This window comes from Schizosaccharomyces octosporus (assembly GCF_000150505.1).
Source record: "Schizosaccharomyces octosporus yFS286 unplaced genomic scaffold supercont6.1, whole genome shotgun sequence".
NCBI classification, from domain to species: domain Eukaryota; kingdom Fungi; phylum Ascomycota; class Schizosaccharomycetes; order Schizosaccharomycetales; family Schizosaccharomycetaceae; genus Schizosaccharomyces; species Schizosaccharomyces octosporus.
Genome location: NW_013185619.1, coordinates 2,528,877 through 2,543,513, shown reverse-complemented (window position 1 = coordinate 2,543,513; position 14,637 = coordinate 2,528,877). Strand labels below are relative to the sequence as shown.

Below are 14,637 nucleotides of genomic sequence, written 5' to 3'. Positions count from 1 at the left end.
ATAAATAACTTTCGTTTTGCTTCGATCGATTCCTCTCGTTTTATTTTTTTTCTTTGCATATTAATTCTATTTGTATTTGCCTTTTGTGAGTCTTTTCTTTTTGCTATATTATGTAATATTCAAATTGGCGTTCACCTACGAAGACCTTTAGACTTGTTGATGGCTTGAACTGCCAAGAAAACTATTAAATAGTTACTGAATTTAACACAGTCTAGTCTTCACTTTTATTTTTTTGCTTTCCTGCATTTTTATTGGATTCAACTCTTCAGATTTGACAATTCTTTGGCTGTAGTCAAGGAATTCTTTTACTTATTTCTTCGAATTTTTTTTCTTTTTACCATTTACTTTATTTACATAGTTGGATAGTAAATTTGATGAAGGATGCCGTATGCGACGAAAATACGACAATTGTTTTCAAGATTGGTATCATCTTCTATTTTTATTAATATATATGAACGTAACTGGTAGTCGAAAAATTCCTATATAATCAAATAAACTCTATTTTTTTTCGTTCAATTGCAAGATGAGCGTCCATCAAACAGCACATATTATAAGGTATAGGAATGGTAAATTGTCAATAATGACGATTCAACTAAGAGGAAACAGGCCGATTTAAAAACCACTATGTGACCGACACCTTTTTGTCCCAAAATTAATGAACGAAATTCAATCATTGATTTAAATATATTACCACTCTAATTTTCGAGATCCATCCATGAACAGATTCAAGGTAGCTTCGTCAACCTTTCCTCTAGCTTCCTGAAAGTTACTTACCACCTCTTGAAGAATTTTGATGCATTCAGCTTTAAGCTGACCGGTGAGAAGAGTACCAGACTTATAATTATCATGGAGCTCTTGAAGTTTTGCATCATCATCAAGGAAGAAAGACAGATATTGATAAGCAACATCAACGTCGGGATTTCCTCCCTTTTCACGATGTATTTCAACAGTAGCGCCACCACCGGAAAATGCGTACTTGTTAACTTTGTTCTTGATTTTATTAGGGGTATCCGTCATAAAGATGGCAGAACTGTCCTTGCTAGCACTCATCTTAGACTGAGGACCTTGAAGAGCAGGGAAGAATCTACTGTGAATTAAAGCAGGTTTCTTAAACTTAAGACGAGCTGAGACATCACGAGTAAGACGGAAGTAAGGGTCCTGATCGATGGCACAAGGAATTAAACAAGGAACATCCTTGGCACCATTGAATATATTGGGAAAAGAACTGCTAAAGCTAGGAGCTGCTTGAATTGAAGCGAAATGCAATTTTCCGATAGAGTCACTATCATTAAAGCCAAAGCAGGATTTAGCTTGATTTGCAGTTATGCACTTTGAAATTCGAACAATGTTTTGATAAAAAGCACCACCAACATATTGAGTATTTGCAAAAATGAGAGTCTTTTTTGGGTCAAATCCGCATGCGATGATATCTTTGGCATTTTCGCGAGCGAAACGTTGACATTCTTCAAGGCTTAAGTTTTGTTTGAAAAGAAATTTCTCATCGTCAGTCATTTGAATGACAATAGGAACTTGGAAAACATCTTGAAGCCATTTACAAAATAAGAAAGGAATCAAGTGACCGAGATGCATACTGTCGCTGCTAGGTCCTCGACCTGTATACAAGTAGAAAGGCTTTTTCTGTTCATAACGATCCAAAATGTAATCCAGATCACGATGTGAAAAGAAAAGGCCTCTTCTCAATAGCATATGAGGCTTGCGGCCAGTCAGCTTCTCAAATCTTTCAAGTTGCTCATCAGTAATTTTTCGAGTACCAAATTGCTTAATTAAATGATCGTAGTCAATTCCCACCTCTTCACCATCGACAATAGATCCTTGAACATCCCAGGGAGTCACTATTTGTTCCTGACCCGACATTTTTTATTATATTTCGCCAAGTTGGTTATTCGTTGAAAAATTTGCCGTGGTCACTTGGAGGAAGTTTTAAGGAGCGGTAAGTAACCATCGCCATAATAAGATCTGCTACATTGAAAAGATTTGTTTTTACAATCTACTTTATTTAAAAAATAGAGATAATAAAAAATCAAATGAAATTTTGGTATGAAGAAAGAACTCTAGATATGTTGGAACGTTCATGATTGTGTATACCAATCGCCAAGTCTGCTAAGCAAAATACAAGCAAATTGTTCGAAAAATACCTTTTGCTACAAAATAAACGTACTTGATAATGAATTACCATGCCGCATTTAATTATCAATGGAACCCAGCTTTCGAAATAATTATTGAACAGTCTAACCAGTTGCTTATGGCCAGCATAAACCTAATACTAAAAAAGTAAAATCAAAAAAAGTAGTATCCTTAAATATATCAAAAAGACTAGTGCATTGCCTCCACAGCAATTTGATCAAGGATTTTAGGAGATGTCAATTGCTGTAAGTCTCCATAAAGTAAAGAAGCTTCATAGAAATTCAAAATAGCAGCTTCAGTCAAAGGTAATCCACGATTTGCTAAGGCACGGACGCATATGTAGATACGAGATATATTTAATCGAGTGTAGACATCAACTTCATCATTCTCATTAGAATAAATGGCTTCGGAAGCCTCCTCTTCTAAGCGGGTAATACTGACGGACGATTCTTGGTTTTTGTTATGTTTTGAAATCCAAGCATAACCATTTACACTCAAAATTAAATCCACACCACCGGGCAAATTAAAGATGTGAGATTTCGAGCGAACGACCAAAGAAGAGGGGACTTTCAGGAACACTCCGTTACGGAGCTTACCATATTTTAAAGATCTTGTATGTATAGAAACTGAACCATCAGAAAAATATTGTTGGACTTCAGCGACCAAGCGATCGCCTTCTTGAAAATAGTTTCGCATTTGAAGCTCATCAGTCTCTAGCTTTCTACGCTGAACACCTCCTGGTAAGTTAATCGAAGAAAGCATAAGAACGGCATCTTGTTTAGACCCGATATCAACTTTCCAACGTTTGGGTTGAACCTCTGTAATTCTACCAATGATCAAATCACCAATTTCAGGTACGTATTTCGTTTTAAATGGACGGACGGAAATCAATTTGTTGACACGTTGGACAACGCCCGTAACAGACGCATAGATTCCTCCATCTTCAAAATACGTTCCATGACCACGCATGAATTGAGGATCATCGGTGATGAGTTGACCCGGGGCAACCATGTTCTTTACGCCAGCAGCCTCGTCTTCTAATTCCATTTCAGCAGGATACTCATCTTCCTCATCAACTTCCATTTCATTTTCTTCGTCAGACATAACCATCTTGGCATCTATCTCGTCTCTTTCGTACTCCTTTGTGAAAGCATAAGTCTCCTCTGGTTTTAGAATAGTGACCATATTCAGTTATGTGTACCAATCTTATTTATAGGAAAAGAGTAATTCACAATTTCGCTCCACCGACTACAAAATTTGAACAGAATGACAAATGTAGTTTGTTTGCGTTTTGAGAACGCCTTGACTAAGGCAATTTATATTTTGTAGAAAAATAAGTACTTTTAAACCAAACTGCTGATGAAAAACAGAATATTGGAATTATGAATTTGAGAAAATACAGGAAAAGAAAAATACAAAATCCTTGATGGTTTTTTCACGGTTGGTACATCTTCTAAATATCATCTTAATGGGAGTCGCTATATAACGATAATATTATTTTTTAGGCATGTATAATCTTAAAGGACTGTGTAATTTTCTAAATCGTAGTTTTAGAGTATATGCAGCGTATTTATATTTTTGCTCTACTTATAATCTCTTATGATCTCTAGCGATGCTGAAGAAGACATGCTTGGTTGAAAGGCAAGGGACGGTTAGATTTTTCAATCCAAAGTTCCGAGTGTATGGAAACTGGGGTATACAATTCTAAAACTTTGAGCCTATAGTCTAGCAATTTAATTGTCTAAAAACAAACAATTGCCTCTTTTATGCTCAGTTTTTCGGTTCAAATCTTTGTTTACTTTTAGTAATACGATTTTCGTTAGCATTATTGTCGTCGAACGTTCAAAGATATTTCGCATAGTATCTTCTTACGCAGTGTTATCCGGAAAGAAAATAGGAAATAAAGAGCACAATACTTTACATATTGGATTTTCTGCCATATAATCTATTTCAACCGATTAGTATTGCTCCTATTCTGTCTCCAATTCCTTCAACAAACAATACAGTAACGGCGTATAACTATATCGAGTATATAGCAGTGTCCGTCCGTAATCAAATGCTGCTGTGGGTTGCAAGTGAGGATAGCACGCTTTGTTGGTTTACAATGTATGTATGGGGAACCAATCCTTCTTTTCTTTTATTTAGAAGAACAAACTTCAGAATGAAAGGACAGTGTGACAATGAAACCTCGGTGTTCTCTTCTTCGGGTTCGTATAACGAAGTCATCTCTTTAGCGAAGTCTCCATCCAAGTTCATTAAACTTAACAAGAACAGCTGGGAACTTGGAATATAACAGACTGCTCGGTTTGGAAGGATTGTACTTTGTTTTCATTCATTATTATATGAAAAAGAAAAATAGAACATTACAGTCGTTCTTTGTATTCCCACTCTAAGCTTGTACAATAAATCGCTGTTCCTAAACAGTAGCTTGTAAAAGCGATTGTGAACTTCCCCTGCATTATCTTACCTTTGTTAAAGTACACGCAGAAAAAATGTTAAGAAATATTTTGCTAAAACGACGTCTTTTTTCGACTACCTCTTTCTCAAGGTTTCAATTTTCAAGAGCTACTTATGAACCTCCCAGCAGTTTTGAGCCGAGAGATGAGGCCTATATGAACGAATTGGAGAATGATATACATCAGAACAATGTGAGTTTAGGTCTCATGTTGGAACATAGCAAGGTTCGCCAATATTACAGAAAGGCAGCTTATGAACTTCCCTCACTTACAAGTATGTTTCTATACAGTTGTTATTCGTATCTAACTTTATTATAGTGTATTCCGAACCCTACCGACCGAGAAGTGTCGACCAAGTCCTTGTCTTTGAATCTCCTATTGAAATGTCGTCAACTGCAACACCAGTTTCAAAGGTTGTTTTGAAGTTCAAAGTTTCCAACCTTCCTCATTTACAGAATAACGAACGTCATGTACTAAAGCTCTTAAGCGGCGTTAGATACAATCCGGAAACCGATGAAGTTAAAATGTCATGCAATAAATACCCCTCCTCTCTGCAGAACAAGCTCTTTCTTGCTGAATGCTTGAATAGTTTGATTTCCGAGTCCAAGCGTTTAAAAACCAAATTCGCTGATGTTCCCTTGGACATTCGACATGTAAAAAAGAAAAAGCAAGATTTGCGCTTCCCGAAGGCTTGGCTGGAACAATCTCTACAAGGGCCTACTGAAAAGGAGTAGCAATAATAAGATGAAAAGTCATTTTACAGATACCAATTCTCATATTACACAGTTAAAAGTAGGATCTTCTGATGTGTAGCTATCATTTATTATAATCATCACGGTGTCTTAATTTATAACGTTATTACACCTTAGTCATAAATATCTAATGGTGGAATCTTGTCAAAACCACTCAACCAGTTTTTCGAAGCATCCTCTGATGCCATCCAATGAATGGGTAATTCCACCAAATGGCCTCGAATTCCTCGTAGAATTTGATAGACCGCTCGTCTATCCGGAATCTTCATTGGATTTTTTTTGGTACCTTTGCTAAAATGTCTTTTAATATTCTTTTCCTCGGAATTACCGTTTTCTGAGGATACGCCAGACAGAAAATCAGAACTTTCTTTTTCCATTTCGTCTTTTTCTGCAGTATTTTCTTGCTCTCGCCAACGTTTTTGCTCTTCTTTGAATAGTTGAGCGTACTTCTTACTCTCGTGGTAGGCATCCCAAGTTAGTATCGTATCGTCTGGTACACACTTGAATATGTATCTGTAGAAAAGAGTATTATTCTCAGCTGTTTTACACCAAATGTTGTCAAAGAAATCTTCGGAAACAGGATCTTCGAAACTTGAAGCATCAAACTTGGGAATTTCTTCATTCGTCAAAGGATTTACCTCCAGCAAAGGAATGTCATCAAAAAATGCAAGTCCGTTACCACAATGCGGTCTGGAAGGCTCAAGTACCTTATTATGAGGGTCTTTCCGTATCATGGGTCTTTGATCTCCACCAGATTCAGGAAACTTAGAGAGTTCATGAAGAGTACTATCATCACTATTAAGATAAGATGGTGTTCCTCCTACTAACGCATTAGCTGTAAGAATCGGCCCTTTTTTAAAGTCCTTATAACGCTCCTCTCCAAACTTCTTCTCGTAAGGAGTTGCATTGGGTACAACACTATATTTTGAAAAAAGTCTAACACGTTGATCAAACCCTTCAATATGCTTATGACATTCTTCAAGCTTTTCAGGAGGAACTTCACCAAACTTTTCATCAGAACGGTAGCGCAGATTAAGCTCATCAGCATCAAATATTGAGCCACCCACATGCTTATCCTCGTCAGGATTCCAGGCGTCTACTCGTTTCCACTTCGTTTGCCGATCAAGACCATCCATATTGTATTCACGTTGTTCTAGTATATCAGTTTCAATCCCCAAATGCTCTCGCATCAGGCGAATTCGTAATGAGTGAGCAAACTTGCCTACTTTATAAGGTTTTCCATTCATTTTAGAATCAATCGTCAGAGTATCTCGTACTATACCTGCAATCTCAGAATCACGGTTTCCTAAGAGGGAGCGTTCGTTAATGTTTGCGGACCCTATGACGGCAACCCTATCATCAGCAATCATGATTTTTCCATGTACGTAAATAAGATCGGTAGACAGTTCATGCTCTGGTCCTATGTGTGCCCAACCTCGAAGACCGTAAAATTTAAGGTACTTTGATCCATCAATCCCTTTTGCCTTTAGTCGACCAAATATTGAATTTTCTCCTCTGCAGATGCTTTTATATTGACAATCAACAATTAAGCGAAGACTGCTTCCTTCTTGCATATCAATTTGACCCTGAAATCCTGGAAGTAAAGGAATTATAATCACACCTTTCCATCTCTCATTATTTTTATGTGCTCTGGTAATTCTCTCAACTAAAGCATCACCAACACGATTTTCAATAACAGTACCATCACTGATTGTAGATGTTATAAAGAACTGGTTTTCCACATAGATAAAATGTTCACTTTTTTCAATACACTTAACGTAAGCATTCTGTATACTTTGCTCAACAGAATCGGCCAAACCTAATGACCACAGACCAGCAGATCTTAAAAGTTGCACCTCACATGTTCCAGTCAATTGTTTATCTATAAGTTGTTCATTCGTGGAATCAACGGGAGGAATTAATATGGGGATTTTCCTAGCGGGTCTTTTACACTCAATCAAATAGTTCCATCTTTGAACGAAATGTCTGGCTGCGTCCCTAGCAGGTTGTCCTAGAATCGACATGGAAACATCATGCCAACCCATACGGGGTATTACTGTTCGATCATACATATCCTTTTGTGGCTGCGTCAAATCGAAAAAGTCATGTACACGTGGATTAGAGTAATCTTTTCCTTTCCAAGATTGTTCGTTATGAACATTCTTATCTGGAGGGTTAACCAATTTATCATCATAGAGGATATGCTGGGATGTATCATAACGACCAAAGCAAAGATCAATTCCACCTATAAAAGCGATGGCATCATCTACTACAACTAACTTTTCATGATGGGCCCAGAAAAGTGCATTCTGTCGAAAATGGGATGGAGAACGAATGACAAAAATGTTCGGATGTAACGATTGAAGATAGCTTTTTGTATGAAATGAATCGATAGGGACGGTAGCATCTATATTTCTGTAAACCATAATATAAACCTTTACACCTTCTCTGGCTTTTTCCTGTAGTAAATGATCGATGCGCCACTTATCAGCAAGGCTGTATGGTCTTCGCATTTGCAATTCCGGCGTCAGCCACCATCCATGAATCATTATAGTATGCTTAGCATTTTTGAATGCACGACTGACGTTCCACATGTGATCTCGAGCATCTACCATCCACTGAACAGCGACATTTGTTCTAACAGGAGCATAACTATCAAATCGATGAAGCTCGCACCAGGAGGTTAGACCTTGAGCAACTTGAACACTATTTATAAACTGTTGAAGCCAACGTCCGCTTCGAACAGACAGTTTAATGACTTTTTGCTTATTTTTTATTTTGAAGGTGTGATGTGAAACTCGGATTTTTTCTTGTGTATCTTTAGGGTGTGACTTTCTAAACTTCTTCCTAGTGATTTCAAAATCAACGTCCCAAATAAATACGTCCATTGGTTCAAAGGAGTGCATGCTATCGCAAAATATAATAGAGCTTTCAGAGACAATGATCCAAAAGGGATGTAAACGGGAACGGACTGAAGGTCCAGAGCAGCAAAGTATACTTTGCGAGGCAGAATAGTTTTTCCTGACAGTAGCGTAACCTTCTTTACCATGAAATCTTCGGGAACTAGCCAAACGTAGTCCCAAGTTACTCATTTCTAAAAATGTGTATAAAACATTAACCTCCGGAAAAAATTGAAGACAATTAATCATATCTTGTAAATACTTTCCAAGTGTATTACCCTGTATAGTCCAAAAGTTTGCAACTTTTTTCTTGACACCGCTATTACCCCGATTATTGTTTTGTTGTGGGATATCAGCGGATTGCGATTCTATTGATATACTGGATAAGCTCTGAGTCTCGTCAATAAGTGGATCATCTGGGTTAGCAAAAGTAGCCCTATTATAGCCTCGCAGTTTTACCAGGTAGGGCAACACTTCTTTGGGAAACTTAGGAAGCTTCATGCGCTTACCATAGAAATGATGCTGAAATTCAAAAACAAGAAAATGAGAATGCAAGTTTATGAAATCCCGAAGTTGACGGTAGATCGTCCAGCGGATGGCATTTGGACCTGAACCATATTCGACCTGCATAGTGATTGTACTTTGAATCCGATTTTGTTTTGGCTCTACATCAACAACCGACACTCGTAAGTAGCCTGTAAATACAGGTAAGACGTGATTATTAGAACGATCGTGAATGAAATGTTTTGCAACCGGCAATGTGGAAGGTGCACCAGCCAAAAAGATATCAGGAGCAGAAATGTAGGGAGCTTCTTTGTTTCCCTTTTCAGATTCCTTTTTTAATTTTTTGACAGATGCCATCAATTGCATCCACATATTCCGAGCCCCAAGCTTTTTAGCCCGGTTAGGATTAGCTGTTTCATCGACATCAGTTCTTGGAGGAGCTAGAAAAGTCGATCCTTGTTGATTATCCTGCTGTTCCTGGTCTATCTCTTCTGGAGCCTCATAGAAAGTTTCAAGATTTGTATTCGCCGTAGCGTTCGTTTGGTTCTGTGGAGTTTCTGAAGCAGTATGATATGAAGCTGCCCTTAGCTTGTTTAAGAAATTCCGTGCCAGAGCAGGAGTCCTATCTTGAGTCACTGGAGCCGCAGAGTCTGACTGCGTGGAAGGTAGTTCAGTCCCTCTTCTTTGATGCATTGATTCATTATCTTCATTTTGCAATTCCGATTCAACTACAGCTTCCTGTGAATTCAAGTAGTCAGTATCCACATTATTACCATCAATATTCTCTATAGAAACTTCTTGAGTGAAGGACATTGCTTTCGATTATGGTTTTCTTTGCATTAACGTGTCTCAGATAAACAATGAATTATGGATCCACACGAGAAATCCAGGTTTCTTAAAGAAACCCAATTTTATTCAAAAGAGGGTAGTAGCTATTCAGTCAGATGGAATCACTGAATCAAATTGCTATTAATTATATGCAGTGTGCTTGTTGCTACATTCGTTGTTTCGTAAACTGAATCCACAAATCACGATAGAAGCTTGATTTAATTATAGAAATAACTATAAATTTAGAATTTGTAATATTCTTTTATCAACGCTGACAATAATGCTAACGAAAATCGTATTACTAAAAGTAAACAAAGATTTGAACCGAAAAACTGAGCATAAAAGAGGCAATTGTTTGTTTTTAGACAATTAAATTGCTAGACTATAGGCTCAAAGTTTTAGAATTGTATACCCCAGTTTCCATACACTCGGAACTTTGGATTGAAAAATCTAACCGTCCCTTGCCTTTCAACCAAGCATGTCTTCTTCAGCATCGCTAGAGATCATAAGAGATTATAAGTAGAACAAAATGATATTTTTAGATTTTTCTTGATATGTATTCTCTGCGGAAATCCTTCTACCTGAGCCACAGTTATGAGAAATATCAAAAAGAATGCAAAGTATAAACATAATAAGGACACCTGGCAAAATCTTATAATTCATCCTTGTATTGCGGTATATCCTAACCACCATAGGCGCGAGTTTGACAGAGTATAGGTTTATTTTACTATGTAACATATGAGTCAATATGTTCTCAACGATTACAAGATGTAGAAATTTTGGATCTTGGAAAAATCGGCTCTCCCGTGTAACGCCAGTCCGGTTTTATGCGAGCAGACCGGAGTCCATTGACCATTCACTTTCGGCTACATTAATAGAGAAAGCAAGAAAATTATCAAATGAATACAAGGAGATTGAGATTAATCGATCGGAAAACGTATGTAGGGTGCGGATATGTGGAAATCTAGCGAATTGGGATTAAAGGCTGTGCCTTTACACTTCAGAAATACTAGGACCCATATAGCGGATTGGAATAGTTTTTGAAATTTTTAATTAACAATTTTTCAGGAAGCACATAATAACGTTAATAATGTAGACCTGGCCAAAAGGTTTGTGAGGTTACAGAAGATTTATAACTCTTTCTCTAATTATGAATCGGTTTACAAGGTATGTGCTTTGAAGATGACTACTTTGTATGCGTAGACTTGGAATCCTCCTTCAGCAAGGTTTTGGATAGTCTTGTTTGGAGGGATGTCTTTGCAAGAAATGATCATAGTACAGGAAGAACAAAAGAAGCTAACTGAAAAAGCAACTAGAGGAATTACAATCAATGGAAGCTTGTGAAGCCGATGCAGAGTTGAAACTGCTGGCCCGGTCGGAAACGGATAGTCTGCGGCCATTACTCTTAAGCTCCATCGAAAAATTAGAGAACTCTTTACTTTCACAACCACTTTCACACCAATCTTCAGCACTTATAGAAATCCGCCCTGGCGTAGGAGGTACCGAGGCGGCGTTATTTGCAAAAGAGCTAGCAGATTTGTATACGAAGTATGCAAACTACAAAAACTGGAAAACTAAAATAATCTCAAGCAGCGAAGTTCAAGGAACTGAAGGTATCTCGGAAATGATTTTTTCAGTTGATGGAGAAGGAGCCTATGGCCACTTGATGCTTGAAGGAGGTGTCCATCGTGTCCAAAGAACCCCCGCTACTGAAACGAAGGGAAGAGTACATACTAGCACTGCTTCTGTGATTGTTCTTCCCCAGATGCCCGAAGAAGATTCGTCTTCCTTGTACAGTCCTTCCGACATAAAGATAGAAGTGATGCGGTCGCGTGGTGCAGGAGGGCAGCATGTAAATCGTACAGAATCAGCTGTCCGTTTAACGCACGTACCTACTGGCATTACTGTAAGCATGCAGGATTCTCGATCACAACATCAAAATAGAGAGAAAGCATTTATGGTTTTGAATTCCCGTTTGGCTGCTATTAAGGAAGCAAAAGAAATGGAAGAAGAGAGAGCGAAAAGAAAAGTTCAGGTTTCTTCTTCTTCTAGGTCCGAAAAATTACGTACTTATAATTACAATCAAAATCGTGTAACAGATCATCGGTTAGGTTTGAGCTATCATAATTTAGATTCTTTCTTGGAGGGTACAAATAAATTCGACGAATTTTTGGAAACAATAAGGAAATGGAATCGTCAGCAATTACTTACATCGCTGGATATCTAAAAATTTTCTGAATAACATTCTTTTATTTCACGCCTACAGAAAGACTTAATTTATTTAGATAATAATCTATGCTACAAGGAAATATTCGTCCAAAGTCAAGCCAGGCATGTACACACTTTAATATGTTTGTTTCCATTTTCATAAACGTAAGTTAATGCAAATAATGCAATGCTGGACAGCCAGTTAGAAAATACAGATAAAAAATTACTGTAGATTAGAAAAAATATACGGTACAAATTATTCTTGATTTCCAAAGGATTGCCATATTTCACCCCTTTCGGTATCGTCTGTACTCGGATCCTTGAACTCTTGCTCGCTAAACTCACTGGTATCACTAACTTGTGAAGCTTGACTAACATTTCGTCTACCCCTTCTGGCATTTGAAGCGTATGAAGTACGAAGAAGCGTGGAAGGAACATTATCTGTTGTAAATTCAGCTTCACTGACAGATGGACGAGCTTCATCTAAAGATGATCTGGGCGAAGCATATGGTGCAGAGGTAGGTGCAGAAGCAGTAGAAGAAACTGAGGCTTTTCTAGATGCTGATTGCTTGTCACCTGCAATTAGAGTGGAAGGGCCTCGATCAGAAGCTCGTTTGGCAGCACTTAATTTTCTCAATTCTTCAAATAATGTAGGACCGTGAGTCAGAAGATCCTCTAAGAACCGTGAAGGATGTTTATCATGTTGAATTGATAACGTCCATGATGTCGGTCTGGATATACACATACAGAGAGAGTTAGCCAAATCACCGACAAAATTAGTTTCTTTCGTCGTTAAGGATATTAATCGATGCAAATGAGTGATTATAGCACTCAAAGTAGCCAAATTCACTCTACGAAGTTGGGAAAGAAGATTCTGTAACAAGCGGACCCGATAAACTTCATCGTTGCCATGATTGGCATATATAGAACGGATTAATTCAAAAGCAGATGAAGGAATAATTGAATCTGGAAGTTCTAAAAGAAATAGTTTCAATGTGCCCACAACGACTGTAGGCGAGTACTGTACTAGGATATCCTTTGATACATTTGGAGCATAATTAAGAGCCTCTCTAAGTTGATGTATAGAAGATAAAGGAGAGTTAACTAACCACAATTGTTGTCGAACTTTATCTGAAGGAAGGGTAGGATATAGCTGATCAAGGAAAGAAAGAATAGTGCTAACTATTATAGGAACACGTTTTTTATCACGATGACAGAGGAACTCCATGTCAATACCGAACACTTGGTCCTTAATATCGTTATAATAGTCTTCGTAAACTTCAACGTGAGGCAAGAAAGGGCCAGTAGCTGATGACTCAAGGATATAACGGATATCACTATCAGGTTGAATAATTTCCTGATATACAATAATTTGGTCAGCTAGCAACTTCATGGAGGGTAAGAAGTTAGAGATTATAGTGGACATATCCATAAAGGTATTCTTGAAATATTTAACACGTTCAACTTCACATTTTTGTAAAAATTGGAAGTGATCAACAATATTTTCCTCTAAAAGCGTTCTACATTTGTCTAGGTCATACACAGCTTCCTTATACGATGTATTAGCATCAACAGCTTCCCTATGGGCACGTTGCAAAGGGGATTCCATCGCATATTGCTTTCTGTATTGGATATAGTCGGATAAATATTCACCGAGGAAAGGTAGAGATTTTGCATTCTCAACAAGAGCATCATGACTATCTAATCCGGCTACTTGAAAAGCCTTCTCCTTCCACTGGTAGTAAAAGTTTGTGCTATTGACAAATGTACCTCCGACGCCAATTTGACCTATTTGACGCAAAAATCCTTCAGCAATCAAATCTTGACCAAACGCTTCGGCGGCTACTAGTGTGGGAACTGGAAGATTTTCCTGAAGCCAGGAAACAATGATGTTTCCTGAGCAAGTATTTTGATACGTTCCCAAGATAGGGACTCGTTTATCTTGAAGAGGAAGTTCCTCTAATATTTGGGACATGACTTTTTGGAGTTCATCGAATTTAAACTCCATAAACCCAAGTTGTACAGGTCCATTTTGTTCTGAAGATTCAGAATTTTCGTAGGCTCCAGAAGAACCACTTGAAAATTGATTATTGGACGTTTTGAGATCGGACGATCCTTCTTGCTCTTCTTCTCTTTTGGCTTCTTCTTCAAGATCCTCTACGTCACGACATCTATTATAATACGTGCTCTTTGCCTTTTTCATGATATGATATTTTTTCTCATACTCTTTTGTATGGTTCGTCAACACGTATTGGCTTGTTTGCAATTTTTGTTCATGGTCAACAGACATCTTTGAAAGTGGTCTCAACACCAAAGATTGTAGGTCGTTTGAAATTCTAACGTGTTGTTTTCCTTGCGTCTCAATTTCGCTTCGTAAACCCTCGAAAGCTTTGCTTGAGGAAGTGCAATCTTCGTTTGTTTCTTCTTTGTTGCCATTCTTCATGCATTCTTTGGTTATTTCTTGTAATCTTTCTCCGAAATCTTCATTGGCTTGCTTATATAGTTTGATTAATGTTTTGACTTACAAGTTAGTCCTTATTCGCCCGAATTGTTCAAATGTTTTTCTTACCTTGTTCATTTTCTTGGGTACCAAGACTCAGTCGCTCAAAAAGCGTGTTGATACCTGTAGCGTAATCTTTACTCCAAAAACCGTTTGAAAAGCTTGATATTGTTGCCATTGGAGGCTAGGAGTGTCAGTTTTAGTGTTGAGAGTTGTCAAATGAATTCACAATGCAAAAGTGGGCCACGTTCCAAATACCGAGACTGACTTCTTGAAGGCTTATATTATATGTAAACGAACAATGAAATTCAATGACTAAAATCATTGTTTCGTTTTTTTACTAG

The 14,637-nt window shown here is 37.7% G+C and overlaps 6 protein-coding genes across 6 annotated transcripts; 2 read left to right on the top strand and 4 right to left on the bottom strand.

Moving 5' to 3' along the window:
* Window positions 1-408: 408 nt before the first annotated feature.
* SOCG_01962 (tryptophan-tRNA ligase Wrs1) lies at window positions 409-2,117 on the bottom strand. The gene has a single exon (XM_013160456.1). It carries the CDS (start codon window positions 1,873-1,875, stop codon window positions 688-690), a length of 1,188 nt encoding a protein of 395 aa, XP_013015910.1. The 5' UTR covers window positions 1,876-2,117; the 3' UTR covers window positions 409-687.
* An 80-nt stretch (window positions 2,118-2,197) lies between these two features.
* On the bottom strand, window positions 2,198-3,624 carry SOCG_01961 (exosome subunit Rrp4). Its single transcript, XM_013160455.1, has one exon. It carries the CDS (start codon window positions 3,328-3,330, stop codon window positions 2,335-2,337), a length of 996 nt encoding a protein of 331 aa, XP_013015909.1. The 5' UTR covers window positions 3,331-3,624; the 3' UTR covers window positions 2,198-2,334.
* Window positions 3,625-4,016: 392 nt separating this feature from the next.
* SOCG_01960 (ribosomal protein subunit S24) lies at window positions 4,017-8,635 on the top strand. Its single transcript, XM_013160454.1, has 2 exons — window positions 4,017-4,875; window positions 4,920-8,635. Exons 1-2 carry the CDS (start codon window positions 4,638-4,640, stop codon window positions 5,333-5,335), a joined length of 654 nt encoding a protein of 217 aa, XP_013015908.1. The 5' UTR covers window positions 4,017-4,637; the 3' UTR covers window positions 5,336-8,635.
* SOCG_01959 (phospholipase D) lies at window positions 5,359-9,778 on the bottom strand. Its single transcript, XM_013160453.1, has one exon. The coding sequence runs from the start codon at window positions 9,568-9,570 to the stop codon at window positions 5,467-5,469; it is 4,104 nt and encodes a 1,367-aa protein (XP_013015907.1). The 5' UTR covers window positions 9,571-9,778; the 3' UTR covers window positions 5,359-5,466.
* A 458-nt stretch (window positions 9,779-10,236) lies between these two features.
* SOCG_01958 (peptide chain release factor) lies at window positions 10,237-11,882 on the top strand. Its single transcript, XM_013160452.1, has 3 exons — window positions 10,237-10,522; window positions 10,654-10,752; window positions 10,895-11,882. Exons 1-3 carry the CDS (start codon window positions 10,334-10,336, stop codon window positions 11,810-11,812), a joined length of 1,206 nt encoding a protein of 401 aa, XP_013015906.1. The 5' UTR covers window positions 10,237-10,333; the 3' UTR covers window positions 11,813-11,882.
* SOCG_01957 (rho-type GTPase activating protein Rga8) lies at window positions 11,810-14,528 on the bottom strand. The gene is made up of 2 exons (XM_013160451.1): window positions 14,363-14,528; window positions 11,810-14,313 (listed from the first exon to the last, which is right to left on the bottom strand). The coding sequence occupies exons 1-2, from the start codon at window positions 14,469-14,471 to the stop codon at window positions 12,050-12,052; spliced, it is 2,373 nt and encodes a 790-aa protein (XP_013015905.1). The 5' UTR covers window positions 14,472-14,528; the 3' UTR covers window positions 11,810-12,049.
* Window positions 14,529-14,637: the final 109 nt, after the last annotated feature.